Source organism: Dermacentor albipictus, chromosome 2 (assembly GCF_038994185.2).
Source record: "Dermacentor albipictus isolate Rhodes 1998 colony chromosome 2, USDA_Dalb.pri_finalv2, whole genome shotgun sequence".
In the NCBI taxonomy this organism is placed as follows: domain Eukaryota; kingdom Metazoa; phylum Arthropoda; class Arachnida; order Ixodida; family Ixodidae; genus Dermacentor; species Dermacentor albipictus.
In genome coordinates this window covers 143,100,579-143,117,471 of record NC_091822.1, presented here as the reverse complement: position 1 = coordinate 143,117,471, position 16,893 = coordinate 143,100,579, and the positions used below count along the sequence as shown (strand labels likewise).

Below are 16,893 nucleotides of genomic sequence, written 5' to 3'. Positions count from 1 at the left end.
GTCTTTTGAACGTCATCAAGACGCTACGAGAAAGAATTTCGACCCCTTTAGCGGGCTTGAACAAAAAAACTGAGAGGTTCCTTGTTACGATCTCTCCCCACCCCTTTCTTCCCTTCAGTGCGCAAACAGGGGTGAAATCTTTGATAACTGGTTCACTTGACCCGCTTGGCGATCGAGCTGCACAAATCTGCGATTGTGTCAGGCTGCTTGGACCTGAAAGAGCGGTGCCGTGATTTTTCTGCTAAGGGACAAGGCGAGGTTCTCCATTTTCTTTGGAGGTGCAGGAGGGCACTCCATCACATGGCACTCTATGCTAGTAGGAAGTACGCGTTGGGATGAATAAGGAGAAGTGGGGAGGGGTGGAGGTAGGAGAATGTGTTGGGAAGCCTACCCAGTGGCGTAGCAACAGGGGGGGCCGCGGGGTCGTGGGCCCCGGGTGCAAGGGGCCAGTGGGGGGGGGGGGGGGGGTTGTCATATACGTCTGAAGACACCCCGGAAATTGTCGATATCCTCGCCTTCTTCGACTACAGCTGGGGGGGGGGGGGGAGGGAGGGGGTGACAGAAGACCTATGGGCCCCGGGTGCCAGACGACCTAGCTACGCCACTGAGCCTACCACCCCATTATTTGCGTTAATTTTGTGGTAAGCTAGAGCTTCATTACTAGAACTGGAAGTGAAGGGCAAGCTTTAATTTCTTGAATTTTGAGCGGAAACATCAAAGTCGACACGTTATTGCGACTTCACTGACTACAAAGTATCTTTTCGTGTCTGGGCGTAGAAAAAAAAATTAAATTGTGGGGCTCTACGTACCAAAACCAAGATATGTTTACGAGACACACTGTAGCACAGGACTCCGGATTAATTTTTACCACCTGGGTTTCTTTAAAAAGGTCCTGACCCACCCCTCGGGCTTGATGAAAAACACAGCAGCCCCGCTGATACCGTATACGCTCCTGTGAACATCTCAGCCAAGTTTTGCATGCGTTAAATCGCGCATGCGAGCGCGATGACCTCGCGCTCGCAAGCGGAGCGCGAGGTCATCTTTCTCTCAAACGCTCTCTTTACAACAGAAGCCTGCTCCTCACTCTTTTTCTGGACGCTTTATTTCGTAATATAGCAGATTCCCATACGCGGCTGCCATTGGCCAATAGCTAAAGTCAATCGAGAAGGGTGTCAGGATCAGTGCGCTTCTTCCTACTGTTACTGCGTATATTTCGAAACGAATCGAAACGCGCCAAGCGTCTCAAGGCACTGGCATGCCCGCTATAAATATAAGGGCGTTTCACATCGCCTATCGATGCATGCGTCCGTGGCTTAATACCGAGAACCGTCAGCTGGTACTATATGATCTTGCTCTTCTGTTCTGCTGAGCTCGTAAACTCTGTGTCAAGCGAGGCGATAAAGGACAAAGAAAAAGCGTCCGTGGCTTAATGGTTTCAATATCAGGCTTCTGCACTAGAGGTACCGTGTTCTAATCCTGCTGTCGGATAATTTTAATAAAGCTTATTTAATGATTTATTACGCAATACATCATTGAAAATGATGAATCTACGAAGTCACGAAGCCGTCCTTCTGGCTTCGAACTTTTGAAGCCAAAAGGACGAAGTTCAGGCAAATCCATGTACTTCTCATACTTCCCACGCTGGCGCAACCGCTCCCATTGCAGCTCCAGTAGGCACTAGCGCCAGAGTTCCTCCTAGTAATAGTTGTACGAAACTCTATGGAGCATATGAACGGGAGCGCGCACTCAGCCGTGTCGGGCACAAAGCAAACGCTGGGCGTACACGCTACAGTTGCATGTAGCTGCGATGTGCTACGTAGCTCAGATACCGCGGCCGCCGCGGGCTGCCGCGACGAGTCCAGTGGCTAAGCGCACTGCGGCGCGCTGAGGACAACCGCGCTCGGCTAAAAAGGGGCTTTACGCTCGGCTTACGTCTGGCGCGTCGTAGGCGCCAATGTCGGAAACATTCACCCTTTTCGCGAAGCAGTTTTCTCTATAAAAACGAGATGGCGCTTGCGGCGGTGCGCCGCAGGCTACCTCAGCGAAAGAGTTACCTCTTTTGCCCAGCGTCTGGCGCGATCAGCTGTCGGAAATACAATTGGGTTTTCGCTAACGCACTGTACGTGCTCCATTCACGCTGCAAAAAATGAAGCGGTGGAGTGAAGACGTGTGTTGTAGTAGGCAGCAAAAATTGTGAGTGGCCTATTATTAAGGAACGGAATGGAATGAACCTGTGTGCACCAATCTCACGGAACGCTGCTGCGTTGCCGGCTCTTCGAGTTGCGCGGCTTCCCTTGTGGATAAAAAATGTCACTCGACCGCCAGCGTTGTAGTGCTATAACCTCCTAGAAAAGGACCTCAACGCCGGATCGTCTGCACGAATGAGTACCGCTCGTTATACGGTGACAAAGGGATTACCGCCGCCTCTTAAATGACATATAGTAAGTTTCTCGCAAGTTTCTCTCTCTCTCTCTCTCTCACACACACACACACACACACACACACACACACACACACACACACACACACACACACACACACACACACACACACACACGCACACACACACACACACACGCACACACACACTTACGCCCTCTCTATCGCCAACGTGTCAAGAATAAGTGAAGGGACGCACACTTGAATCAATGCGTCGAAGCATGGGTGACGGCGGTTATACCGACAGCACACCAATGTTGGAAGCTGAAGTGGCTGAACGTTTCGTAGCGGTTCACAGAGTAAGCGAGTGATTATGAATAATACGTATTTGCTACAAGCTATTACAACGTACATCACATCTACGTTACAAGCCTTGTGATCAGCAAGAACAAATATATTGCAACTGAGCTCACCCAAGAGCACACCCTCCCGGAGAACTTTACTGAGTCAGAAACCTGACAAGCCTCTGCCTAAATATATTTGCGGAATATAGAACGAAGAGCTAAACACACTGAACTGATTCAATTCATAAGCGGTGAGTTAGGATAGCTTGGAATACACTTTTAGCCCCGCTTTTATTACAAGCATCGTATACACTGCTCGCGCAGTTTTGATAAAGCGTAATGAGCTCCGAAAGCGCTTACATATGCTTTGATGATGTAGCCAAAGCTTCGCGTGTCGTCCACTCAGTCACCATCTACGATATCCGCCGAAACATAGGTTTGCAGAGCCTCACTGGCGTCATTTTTATCCATTGTAAACACAGAGGCAACGGAGGCAGCTGAGGCAAGCAATGGACGCGGTACCACGTGATCAAACAATGCAGAGCCCACGAGATCGCCATGAAAAGGGTCAATAGTGGCGTCTGCATACGCTAACATCCAAAATCAAATTTGAACTGTGCACTACGGCTACGTTCCGTAGGCGGAGCGCTTTGAGCACGCCCCGCTTCCCCGTAGCCTTTGCAGTGCAAGGCATTGAAGAATAGAGCGGCAAGTTGGGCTAGTTGGAAGTTCATAGAGAGACAGAGGAAAGGGGAAAGGCAGGGAGGTTGACGAGAGGAGAAGATCCGGTTTTCAACCCTACGCTGGAGAGAGAGGGGAGGGGGAGGTAAAGTGATAACAAAGTAGAGATAAAGAAAAGAGCATAGACATGCAATCACAGTCGGTCACTGTCACCGCATACTGCCACCGCACAGCACAGTAGCACTTGCAGCACTATAAACATCTGTTCAGGCTACAGCCGCCTGTTCAATTCGTCGCCCTCTGCTGCGATGGCTTCTGATGGCGACGAGGCGACTCTTCAACACCTTCTCTGCGACTGTCCTCGCTATAGTCTACAGAGACGATCATTCACAATCGCGATAGCGCGCTTTGACCGAAGACCTCTAACAGAGGAACTTATTGGAAGTTCGTATTGTAATACTGGGGTTACTGCGCTAAGACACAGGGACAATTGAAGGAGGAGCGGAAGCACCACGAAGGGCATGTTTGGTTGCCAGTAACTCCGCTTCTGCTAAACGCATTGAGTACTTTTTGCGGCCAAGTATTTCTGAAATAGCCTATCTTAACTTCAAATGCATTTCTCCACTTCGATAAAAAGTGGTTCAAGATCCCCTTGAACCAAAAGGGGTTCAAGAACCCAAAGCACGGTACACGGGCGTTCTTCCCCATCAAAGTGCGACCGGGGTTCGATCCTGCAACCTCGTGCTCAGCAGCGCACACCAAAGCGAATAAGCAACCACGGCGGGTGGGTATTTGTGACACTGTAGAACTTCCCAAATTTGCGATGTTCAATCGTTTGCACCTGTACAATACCATGTACTCCATCTTCACCAATGAAAAATCAGTTAGGTTGGAGAAGAAAAATAAATATATAACTAGAGCCGAAAATTCAGACACCGTTAAAATCCGTGACGTCACGGCGAGGTGGTGCGGCAAATTCAAGGCTGCGTCGCCATCAGACCTTAATTCCTTCCACGTTTTTTTCTCCGCCGCTCTCTCAGCGTGATGCGAGATGCGTTCCGACAATGAGGCACAATTAGAAAGCGTACTTACAGGTATATACAATCAATATACGGTATAAAATAAACAGCAACAAAAGGGTACGTTCTGCAGTTTATGCCATTAAGCACAAGTCAATCAATTAATTCAATCAAATAATATAAAACAATTAAAACAAACACGGAGTCACACATACTAAGCGTTAATTGACACCTGGTGTGAAATACACGCGCAACAACCACGGAAGGAAGAAGAGAAAGAAATAGGCTTCTCGTCTTCCTTCTGCTGTTGCTGCATATTTATTTCCCACCAGTCATCGTTTTCCAACCAGAGATTTAAAATTACATGAAATTTTGAAGCGTGTGAAGAAAAGACTGGTTTGTTTCACGTGTCTTTTTTTAAAGACAATCCGAAAAACTGAAAAAAGATTGCGCACAGGGTCATGAAAAACCTGACCCATTTATTTCTCTATCACTGAAAAGAATATAACTCTCATATTTTTGCGCCACAAAAGTCCCAGCAGAGCTTGCGGGGTGAAAATCTAGGCACGACTTCACATCAAGGCATTGATTTCACACGAACGCGTCAAGACCGACATTTGTATCAATCGGTGTGCAATTAATTTCCGCTTGACGCTAGGCTGTGCAGTGGACGAAGCCTTCCAGACATTGAGGTTCGAGTGCACGTACACAAGCTTTTGCACGTGATCCCCTACGAGTCTGTTGCGTAGCTTAGTATGCACATTTCCAAACTCGGACCAGTTTCTTTCACATGCCGCACAAGAAGGAGGAATGCGCAGTATGCGATAAGCGAGGGAGCTCATGGGTTGGTTGAAGCAAAGTCCTTGCCACCCCGCGGATGGATCCAGGTGCTTCGCAGACTCCCAAACTCCTTCTTTTGACCAAACCTTCAGATACGTCGAAGATTCGCATCGCGACAGAAGAATTCCGCGGGGAACCTCTGTCCTTACCTTAATTTTTCTCCCGATTTTATCCTGGTTAAAAAAAATCAAGAAAACACGTTCTTTTTCTCGAAATTTTCAATGTTTCTTTTTCAACCGCTTGCATCTCTACCCCAGCATCAAGCGAGATTCATTAAGAACACGCTTTGCTATCTAGCGCCGCCGCCGCGAAGCCTCCGCGTGGCCTCCGAAATGCGTGGCGCGCCGTTGCGCGCGAACGCTGAGAAACGCGTCACGCAGCAACCGGGCTCCTCTGTCGCACTTGGATGGATGGATGGATGGATGGATGGATGGATGGATGGATGGATGGATGGATGGATGGATGGATGGATGGATGTTATGAGCGTCCCCTTTGCGTTGGGGCGGTGGGTTGCGCCACCAAGCTCTTGCTATTATACTGCCTAATGTCCTACCTAGGTTAAACAACGAAAAAAGAAAAAAACAACACTACTAACTACCACACCCAAATTTTCTGATCCCCTATTGCGAACTGTGCTTTCGTACGTCTCCGTCTTTTGTCGTTTCCCTACTTTTCTTCCCCCAATGGATGGATGGATGCTTCTTTCTGGACATGCCGCGCTATCTAGTGGCATTGCCGAGAAGCCAGCGCGTGGCCTCCGAGATGAGCAGCGTGACACGCCAGTGCCCGCAAACGCTAATAGTTCCCTCGCTTGCCGCGCACTCAGTGGCACGTACTATAGTGACCCAAGTTGGCGAGAGGTTCATTGAAGAGTGCCACACACCCAGTGCATTCATGGCGCACTTGCTAAAGCGTTGGCGTGAAAGGCGTTCATTGAAAAACGACACATACCCAGTGCAGTTGCGCCGCAGCATGGTAATGCGTCGGAGTGAAAGAGCTTCCTTGAAGAGCGGCACGTATGTACACACTGGACCCGAGTTGGTCAGATGGATGGTTTCGAACCCTGTTACCTCAGCACAACAGCCCGATGCGCTACCCATTCCACCACAAACTACCCAGTGACCCAGGTAGGCGGGAAAACGGTTAGACACATAGATAGATAGTTGGCCCCCAGAATATGCGTGAAGTACCCCAAGTATGCTGACGCATTAAAAAAGCTCGTGTGACCGTGAAGTGGGCGAACTTGAATAACCCCAGGTGGTGCAAATTAATCCAGAGTCCCCTACGCACTAGGGCGTGCCTAACAATCACATCGTGGCTTTGGTGGGTAAAACGCGATAATTGATTTTAATTTCAGAGCAGATGGTTGGAATAGCGTCTACTTGTTGATACATATCCCTAGCGGAAAAAAAAGTTTATTCTATTCATTCGGTCTCTTCACAGTTTGCCCAAATTGACCCATCTGCAAGTTGAGCAGATGGGTTGCGATATTCTTACCTGAACATTTTTTTACCGAGATTATCAGCCAACCAATTGGACTTTAAGGTCTGCACGCCCGTGAATTCGCGCATTGAATGTATGTTTTTTTTCTTCATGTTCGCGTATTTGCAGTCCTTCTTTTCTTTGATACCGACAATGTTCATCAGGCATAGGGCACAATCGTGCGTCCAGCCTTATCCTAATCTCTCCGCCCTTTGACTACAATATCCTTGCGCTGCGCGGCCATCGCGTCAAAGGCGTCCTCTGGCCACGCCTTTTGCATTTCGCGCGACAGCATTCAGTCTGAAGGAAATGCCGTTGGATGGCGACACCTGTAACGGTGTCTTTGATCTATTGCCAAAGATTTGGAAATGAGAGTTCGGCAAAATGGCTCGCTTCGGTGAGTGGCTCGGAACGGCTCAGCTCAACTGAAATGAACCGGTTCCTTTGACCGGCTCACCGGTTCACTTAAATCTGCAACCTGTCTTATTCCGCGCAGCGCCTCCACCCTGTCTCGTTTTCTTTCTTATGCCGGCTCGCCCTTCTTGCCGCGCCTACCCTTCGTCTTTCTTTTTTTCTTCCTTTTCTTTTTTGAGCGCACGCGCGGCACTAGTGATCATGACATCATGCGCCAGGTCAATTTTTTAAATAAAAACTAAAAATAGTCACATTGCGACACAACAGATCATTGGCTTTGTTTTATTGACGTGCTAGTGATACAGGCTCAGAAAATGTACAGAGGTGGATGTTACGGGCAACATTTTCATGAATACGCTAATTAGCCCAAATGAAGACCAGGACGTAATCTGTAAGTTCACCTGTTGTCTTTAAAGAGAGGGAGGAGTTCGTCTTCGAAGCGCTCTTGCACCAGCGGACGATGCGCGATGGACGAGAGTCGTGATGACGTCGTTCGAACAGCAGCAGGCAACCAACGGCGCCATCCTTTAACCAATTAAGGCTACTTGCTATTATACTGCCTAGCTAATGCCCTACCTAGGTTAAACAATGAAAAAAAAAACACTATGAACTACCACGCCCAAATTTTCTGATCTCCTATTGCGAACTGTGCTTTCGTACGTCTCCGTCTTTTGTCGTTTCCCTACTTTTCTTCCACCAATGGATGGATGGACGCTTCTTTCTGGACATGCCGCGCCATCTATTGGCACTGCCGAGAAGTCAGTGCGTGGCCTCCGAGATGAGCAGCGTGACACGTCAATGCCCTTCGGCTGCATCGGGTGCCACGTACTATAGGACGAACACAAAACCAAAGGGACCCCCACGCACGCCGCATACAGCGAGGGAGTACGAGTAGCGCGAGTGTGCCCACGGCCGGCCACGTACCACTCGTCGGCGAGGAAACGAAACCACGAAACCCAGCCGAAAACCCGGCTCTAACGGAACGGTTCGGCACGTCTCACTGAACGGGGAAACCGGCTTCCTCTCTCCGAAAGAACCGCCGCTCACTTTTACTGAACCAAGGCTCGATCGCTCTTTAAGAAGAGCGGCTCAAAAGATCCGGCTCGCCCCTAAGCGACCCCCATCTCTAATTGGCAACCATATGTAAGCAACCGTGGTAAACGACCTAGCAAGGCTAGCACGGCGCTTTGGTTAAGTAGCGAAGCGCCCATCCAGAAGTCTTGATTCTTTCGCTTTATTCATTCGCTCTGTTGTGCTCCATCCTTTTAGCCGCCCTCTCTGCAATTTCGTTGAATTTTCAATGATACACTGCACCAACAGCGCGCTTGTGTGACCTCCTCTTTGTTCCGTCGTTCACGGTGTTTGGAAACGCAGGTGAAGCGCGCGATTATATATACAAATTGGGTGGCAGCCCTTTGATGTCATCACGCAGGAAAACTTTCTCACTGACCAAAATCTTTCTCTCTCCCTCTCCCTCTCTCTCAATATATATATATATATATATATATATATATATATATATATATATATATATATATATATATATATATATATATATATATTACATACAAGTTTAACCCGTCCATGCTTCTCAAAGCAGATTGCCGCGGAGACGTGAGTTTTCATCCCTGCAGTGTTGGGTGGTCGAGAATTGCGCACTGACCGTTTTGAGGGCGAGCCGCATCACCGTCCGGCCGCCCATGCTGTGTCCGACGAAGGCCGCCTTCGGCAGCCCGTGCTCGCGCATGAAGAGCTCCATATCGGCAGCCATGAGCGCGTAGTCCATGTCGGAGGTGTGTGGGCTGTCCCCGTGGTTACGCGCGTCCACGGTGTACACCTGCGAATGGCATCGACAGGTCAGAATCGGCCGCGAACTCTTCTTCGGTTGACTTAGCCAATGGACGGCCCGGCTAAGCCATCCGTCCATACACCCGCCCGTTGACACAGCCATCCGTTAAACCACACATCGAGCTGCTCACTATTTCACGGAGTATGACATCGCAAACACGACCTCCTCGTTTTTTTTATTAGGTTTAGCGATGGGCCTATGGTATGACGTCACACGGAATGTAGATTAGCCTCCTCTAGCCATCTGTCGTGGAAGAAAGTGAATACTGACGTCGTGTGCGGTTGTTTACCAAGAACGTGTCTGCGTGTCGTGGTCTCTCGCTTCGAAAACAGCGTTCCGCGTGTCTGGAGTTTCCAACGAGACATAACATCCCGAGAAACGAGTGCGGCTGCATCTATTCAGGTGCGCAAATTTAACTGCGGTTGCCTCTTCCATATGATGTGAGACGGTCCGTTCAAAAAGCAAAAAAAAAAAAATCGGAAATGCGAGAAAGCGTGCAGAAATAAAGGCACTCCTTCGCAACAGATCTCAGTTTCAGTTTTTTTCTTAGCTATAGCTAACACATTTCGCAGTAGGATAGGAAATGGTGTGAAGGTTATTTTTTTTATGTTCTCTGCTGTTCCCTCAAACCCGCTTACCCCTAATGGAGTGGCAGGCTGGAGGCACTTCACTCAGCCCGACCTCTCCAGCTTTCTGCCATTAATGTTGTCTCTTTCTATGTGTCCTCACGTGCAGGATCATTCAGATGTTAATCAAATATTTTCCTTGAGGCAAGAAAAGAGAGAGGGGAAACAGAGAGGTCAATCAGATTAACTTCCGGTTTGCTACCCTGCACTTAGGTTAAGGGAAAGGGGAAGAGGAATAGAAAAAAAGGGAAAGAAAGAGAATGAGCACTGTTCAGGCAAGAAAACACATTATAACACGTAGGGTAAGTGTATGTCGTATTATTGTTCTGACAAAAGATAATTAACTTAAAGATGAACAATTTCGCAAGTGCATGCACAAGTAAGGCTGTAAATTCGAAACGCTTATATGTAGGAGACACGCATATTTAACAGTAAAGAAACACACACACACACACACACACACACACACACACACACACACACACACGCACGCATGCACACACGCACGCACGCACACACACGCACACACACGCAGAAACACACACACACACACGCACACACACACACACAAATGAAGAAATACTGAATCATGAGGTCAACTAAAGCACCAAACTTGCATTTCGTCCGGTCTGACTGGCAATGGCTTGCGAAAGCTCGCTCCAACCACTTCTGACACCGAAGATAGCATCCAGGACTATAACAGGGGGCGCTTTCGACGGCTCGCCATCCTCTGGTTCGTAAAGAGTGTAGGACAGCGACACGCTTCTTGATCTGAAACGGAAGCGTGAAATTAAAGGTGTCCTGGAGTCGGCATTCCGGCATGGGTTCAACAGGTACTGGTCGTCTAAGCCAACCCGGAGTCTCACAACTAATGTGTCTCTCATAACCTTGTGATATCAAAACGAATTAATAAGCATGGTTGAATGGAAGCACTTTTAGCTATATACAAAAAAATGTAGAGAAAGACAGATTATCGTGTACCTTTAGCCGCGTTCGTGAATATGCCGCTTCCATATGCAGTGACTGTACTGAGGGAGACTCCCGTATGAGAACTTCACATTTCTGCGCGCACTTGTTAGACCCTGGACAATCGTCCACTATCAGAACGGAAAATTCTAGGACAGTCTTTCTAAAGGAACTCCGCGCAGAACGCTAAAATTGCGCTGATCCCCGATCAAGTTCCTGAGGCATACGCTGTTTGCCTTTGTGCTCCTCTCCTCTCTTTCTATTCACTCTTCTCCCCGTACAGAGAAGCCGACATGCAACGGCGTAGCCAGAAATATATTTAGGAGTGTAGAGGTGAGTGGAGGTGGAGTAGGAGTGGAGTAATTACGAGTGATTGGTCGCTTCCTTACCCAATTAGGTCGAGGTGCTGTCCATAACAAAGCGTTAGCTTTCTCTCTTTCTTTCTCCAGTTGGACGTAACTAAGTTTAGATTTGACTGAGCAATTAGATGCACGTATTGAATGAAAGTCTTGTTATGCCGAAAACATAAGCGCGTCGAACTATCACTCCGTAAAAAAAGAAAAGCAAAACGAAAAGAAAAGAAAAACTCGCAGCTTCGCGCTCCTTCAGAGCGACAGTACAATGTTTTAGCGTTGCGTTCGAGCATCTCACATGGTGGACGTTCCAACAAGGCGCGGATTACGTGGCACTACGCCACACGCGACGCAGCTGCTGCTGCACGGCGGGAACGGCGCTCGGACCAGTGTGTGTATGCAGCGGGGTGCCGCACCACGCGACACTCATGCCAGCAGCGGAAGCCAGAGCGCTGCCATGGCTCCGGTATGGCTCCGTTATAAGGAAGAGCGTGACGTTGCGTCCACTTGGCTTCGTCCTTGTTGCAACCAAATGCACTGCGGGCGCCTCTCAAGGCCTTCTAAACCTCCACGCACGCTCCGCGCATGCGCCATCTATACCGGTACAGCACGGCGGCGGCGGCGGGGGCGCGAACAATGACATTGACTGTTCAACGGGAAAGTTACTTGTTGCGTTTCAACGCGCCATATTCAAACCTACAGCTCGCCGTAATCGTTGCTCAATATAATTGGTCACGACGCATACTCTCGTCCTACAGTTCGGATCATCATTATGTCGGCAGATTGATGAACGAAACAAAATGTTCGGCGTCCACGCTAGTGCTTCACATGCAAAAAAAAAAAGAACTGAACATTTAAAGTATCTGATAACTGGTGACTACTAGGCCCGACTGTTGTATCAAGCGGAGCCTGGGTTTAATCATGGACCTGGAGGACGGTCGACCGTCCTCCATGCAGTCGTCCGGTCTTCGGTGTGCGCATAGGCATACAGGCATATGTGTACAGGCAGCTCAAGAATGAGAATTTAAAGTTCGCAGATTTCACGGCAAGAACGTGAATAGGTTCACAACAGCCGTCGCCGTTAAATCCCAGGATTGACGCGCAAAATTACAATATACTCACGAGGGCACAGCGGCGTCACATTGGCTCTGTGAAAAGCCAGACGTTGAGATCGTTTCTGCGTGTGCAAACATGTCTGCGTTAGCTGTGACGATGATCCTTGAGCCCGCGTCTTACCATCTCGACGCTGTGACTCTCACCTTTCTTTCACGCTTTCTCCTCTATCTGTCACCCTTTCAGTCCCGGTCTCAGATGCCAGGTGAATCAGCAGACCACGGCCAACAACCTCGACAGCCCACGAGGAGTCCTTCTATCGCCAAGTTGCACTGCGCGTATCTGCGCAAGCCACATGAATCTTGAGGAGGTCGGCAGAGATCTAGGGGTGCGATCTTGTACGCGTTCCAAAATAGAACGGAGGCGGTCCGTTCCACCGAGCCGCACACGGTTGGTCAGTTTGAACGGTGAAGAACGCCATGACGTCAATTGTGAAGTGATATCTGCTGTCAATCATTCCGTGTTGTCTGCTATCGGACGAACGCAACGGAACGGACCGCCAATTTCGCGAAGGAAAGAACGAACCGCCTCCGTTCGAGTTTGGAACGCGTACAAGATCGCACCCCTAGTTCCTTCAAGTGGACCGCCGGCAGTCGGCTGTATTTCTGTGAAATTCGTTATGAGAAAGATATCGTGGCCAAGCACAGCGGACGCCTTGATTAAACGGGTAAACTGCTCTAAAGAAATAGCTAATCGACGACACGGCTTCTACAAGCAATTGTTCCGCTAGCTTCGTCCACAGTAGCCAACGGTGAAAGTATAGTACCGCATGCGTCGCCTTCGAAGTGGCATTGCCTTCCTCTCATTTGATAAGACGTCTTTTTCTTTATTTCGGTCACTTTTTGCGTTCGCCTCTTTATTTACGGTCTTCGCATCACCAATGAACATAGCTGGAAGTCACAGTCGTGTGTGTCTTTCTTTCTCTGTCTCCGTCTTCCTCGCTGAGCTCGCTTTCTGAAGTATAGGCATCTCTTGCATTTGGCCAAATGTTGACAACTCTGCAAGATATGTGCCTGGGGAAAGCGGCAGGATAAGATGGAATGACAGTTGATTTATTCAAAGTTAGGAGATATTACGCTTGAAATGCTCGCGACCCTTTATGCGCAATGCCTCACGACTTCAAGTGTACCAAATAGCTGGAAGAATTCCAACATTATACTAATGATTGATAATACTAATCAATAGTAATCCTAATCTAATCTAATAGTAATACTAATCAATAAATGCTCGCGACCCTTTATGCGCAATGCCTCACGACTTCATGTGTACCAGATAGCTGGAAGAATTCCAACATTATACTATAGTCACTAAATAGAGAGACGTGAAAGAATTAAAGTATCATATGCCCATTAACATGCTTTCAGTATTGTATAAAATTATCACCGAGATAATTTCCAAGAGAATAGGCTGGCTTCAGGAAGGGATATTCTACAGTGGATCACGTCCATCAACGGAAAATATGTAAAAAACCTTTGGTTTGCAGATGACATTGTCCTGTTCAGCAACATTGGGGATGAATTGCAACAAATGATTGAGGACCTTAACCCAGAAAGTGTAAGTGTATAGAATTGAATATTAATGTGCAGGAGACAAGGGTAACGTTCAATAACCTTGCAAGGACACAAGAATGCATGATCGCCAGGCAGCCTCTGTAGTATGTGCAGAAGTACGTTTATCTAGGTCAATTACTCACTGGGGATCCTAGTCACGAGAAGGAAGTTTACAGAAGAATAAAAATCATTAGCCATTCCATCCTGGGAAGATGGATAACCTGCGAAACTGTTTAGCACATGACACAGAGGTGACACAGAATTTTGAACAAGGGTACGAACTCATTTACCGTAATCTTTATAAACATTCGCGTGGACGAAAGGACCGCCGCCTCAAGGAGCTGGAGGAAAATAGACATGCGTGACGTTTCGAAGGGACCACCCCCACGGGAGAGTGTAAGGAAAAAGTAGATACGCAAGCGCTTGGAACGTTGACTAATAGAGGGTGGTGCGAATGTAGACACGGCCGACGCGGGTCAAAGTGTAGAATCTGTTCTTATCAGCTTAACAGCTGATACGGCTTCTATTTGTACCGAAGATATTAAACTTGCTTTTGCAAGTTGGCGGAGTGCTTGAAGCCTGCTTCACCTCCGCCGCGGGTCGGCCCGGTATTGCACTATCTCCGGGTTCGCGCCAAGGTTTTTGCTCACGCAGAGGGGAGGGGAGGGCAAACTTTTGAGTCTTTCGAGAGTTTCGCGGTTACGAGGTCTCCGTCGTCTTCCTCTTCTTGGCGCTGGCGACTGGAGACTTCTCTTCAGCAAGGGTGGGCCCCTATTCCAAGGCTCCACTGAGTCACGCTGCATCGCTCGCGTGCTGCACGAGGGCCCTTTGGGCCGTGAGCTCGCTGCTGGTGAGCCGACTCTCCCATTGCTCCGCACTCGGGTGTTCGTGTTTGTGGAATGCTTTGTTGCGTTCGCACTCCCAGGTGATGTGGTAGAGTGTAGGTTTGGCACCGCACCAAGGGCAGGTGGCCCTGTATTGTGTCGGAAACATCTTATTGAGCACGTGTAAGTTGGGGAAGGAGTTTGTCTGTAGTCTGCGCCAGCTGGTCGCTTCCTCCTTTGAGAGGTCTTTGTGTGGTGGCGGATATCTAATTCTAGTTCCTCTATGTAAGTTCAGGGTCTCTGCGTATCCCCCCTCGCAAGCCTGTAGGTGGGTCTCCGGGGCATTCGCAGAACAAAAATACATGGAACCATAGCCATAAACAGCTTCTCTATAGATGGGGTTGGAGTGCACACGGCAGGCATTGCCAAATTTTAACTGGGAGCTTACACTGCCGTTGAAGAGAAATGTAAAATCATTGCATTCTACCTGCGCTGTGCTAACATATGGGGCAGGAACTTGGAGGTTAAAAAAGAAACAAGAGAACAAGCCAAAGACCACGGATAAAGCGATGGAATGAAAAATGTTAGGCGCAACGTTAAGAGACAAGAAGAGGGTGGTGTGAATAAGAGTGCAAACGGGGATAGCTAATATTCTAGTTGACATTAAGAGAAAATAAATTATGCAGAAACTCTACTGGAGTTGCCTACGTATGCGTAAGCAGTGAGTCGCTTGCTCAAATCTCTAGCAGCCCAGTGTCATTATCACTCTTATCAAACTTGATCCGACCACTATGAACCCATACTAACCCTTTTCGGTTGTTATCAACCCTCATCGGTTATGAACCTTACCGGACTTGATACGACACCTATCGATTCTTATCAACGTTTTCGGAATTTCTCCGAACATCATAAACCTTTATCACTCTTAGCCCCTTATCCGACCGCATCGAACCCTTATCAACCATGATGAGAACCTTATAAACCCTCATCACTCTTTATGATCCTTATCAACTCATTGACTGCTTATCTGTCTGTGTTGCACGATGCGAAGCACACGAGCCCTCAGAAATCTGTGGCATTGCGGTCGGTGAAGGAAAGCCCCAGTGGAAGGCACATCCCGCGACCACCGTAACGTATCGGGAATGTAGCATGTCAGGCATTACATTTTGGTAAAACCGGAATTTCCCTGATGTCCTGAAGGCTTAAAGTCGGCTCTACATGTGGTCCTAGAGATGAACTTTATTCCACGATCATCAAATATTTCAGCAAAGCCTTCATAGAAACTGTTCCAATGTGACATTTGTTTTTTACCGCCGGGACAACACATTCGTATGGTTCACATACATATACCTACTGCAAGCGCGGTTGTTTAGCCCAGTGAGTGACACTCGGCTTCTGAACGTGGGGTCGCGGGTTTGGAACTCACGATGGCCAAAGTTTTTTCTTTCGAATTTTTAAAAGTGAAGCTTTGCGAGCGTCGTCGGGTTTCGTGACTGTGGGTGCTGCGGCACGACTGTTCTCTAACCGAATAGGCCAGCCAATCACAGTGGAGGACGCGGGCCACTCGCACTGCTGAGTTCCCTGCATCACCACCAGATGGCGCTCGCCTCCACGCGTCCGCTGCAGCGGCGGCGCCGGCAGTGCGGGGGAAAGAAAGAAAAGATTGAAAAAGCTTGCATTCGCGCATCCGTGGCAGCGGCATTGCATTAGCCTCTCTTACAATGTCTCAATAAAGCTTTCCGTGTCACTTTGTGCGGACATTCAGTAAACACAAACTCGTATTTTGACTGTTTATGCGCTCACACAAAACCTCGCTGTATATAGATTCCAACTTGTTGGATCTGCTGCATATTTTTTCTTTGAATTTATTCAGTTATTGTTTGCTTTATGTAGCGCATCGAGTTACGCGTAACGGTTAGACAAACAGACCGAGCGACAGGTTTCGTGGGTGAGTCGCCTATTAATGCACAGGCATTAAAGTGGAGCGGGAAGGCCATGTAATGCGTAGGGCCATTATAGGGATACACAATGGTTGCCGAGGGAAGTCAAGCGCTGCCGAGGATGACAGATAATTGGGTGGGGGGATGAAATAAATTTTCAAGCGCAAGTTCGAATCAGATAGCGCAAGACAAAAAAAAAAACTTTCGTCTTTCAGTGGACATAAATATATTGTGATGATAATGATGATGATGGTGAATTGGCAGGAACACATGGATATCATCTATTTATTATTAGGTGAACAAAAATCTGAAAGTCAAAAAATGAAAATTAAATAATGGGGTTTTACATGCCAGTACCACGATCTGATCATGAGGCACGCTGTAGTGGGGGACTCCAAAAATTTGATCCATCTGGGGTTCTTTAACGTGCACCGAAATCTAAGCACCACTGGTGTTTTCGCATTTCGCCCCCATCCAGATGCTACCGCCGTGGCCGCCAGAAACAAAACAAAA

The 16,893-nt window shown here is 48.2% G+C and overlaps 1 protein-coding gene and 1 pseudogene across 1 annotated transcript in view; one reads left to right on the top strand and one right to left on the bottom strand.

Annotated features, from left to right (window-relative positions):
• Positions 1-12,224, bottom strand: part of LOC135904625 (sn-1-specific diacylglycerol lipase ABHD11-like) — a 28,843-nt gene extending 16,619 nt beyond the window's left edge. Inside the window, exons 1-3 of the mRNA XM_065435479.2 lie at positions 12,076-12,224; positions 10,252-10,405; positions 8,823-8,996 (exon numbers count right to left, since the gene is read on the bottom strand). Coding sequence (XP_065291551.2) covers positions 8,823-8,996; positions 10,252-10,405; positions 12,076-12,146 — 399 coding nt within the window. The 5' untranslated portion in view covers positions 12,147-12,224. The remainder of the gene's footprint in view (positions 1-8,822; positions 8,997-10,251; positions 10,406-12,075) is intronic.
• A 1,852-nt stretch (positions 12,225-14,076) lies between these two features.
• On the top strand, positions 14,077-14,258 carry LOC135904708 (U2 spliceosomal RNA; annotated as a pseudogene).
• The last annotated feature ends 2,635 nt before the right edge of the window (positions 14,259-16,893 follow it).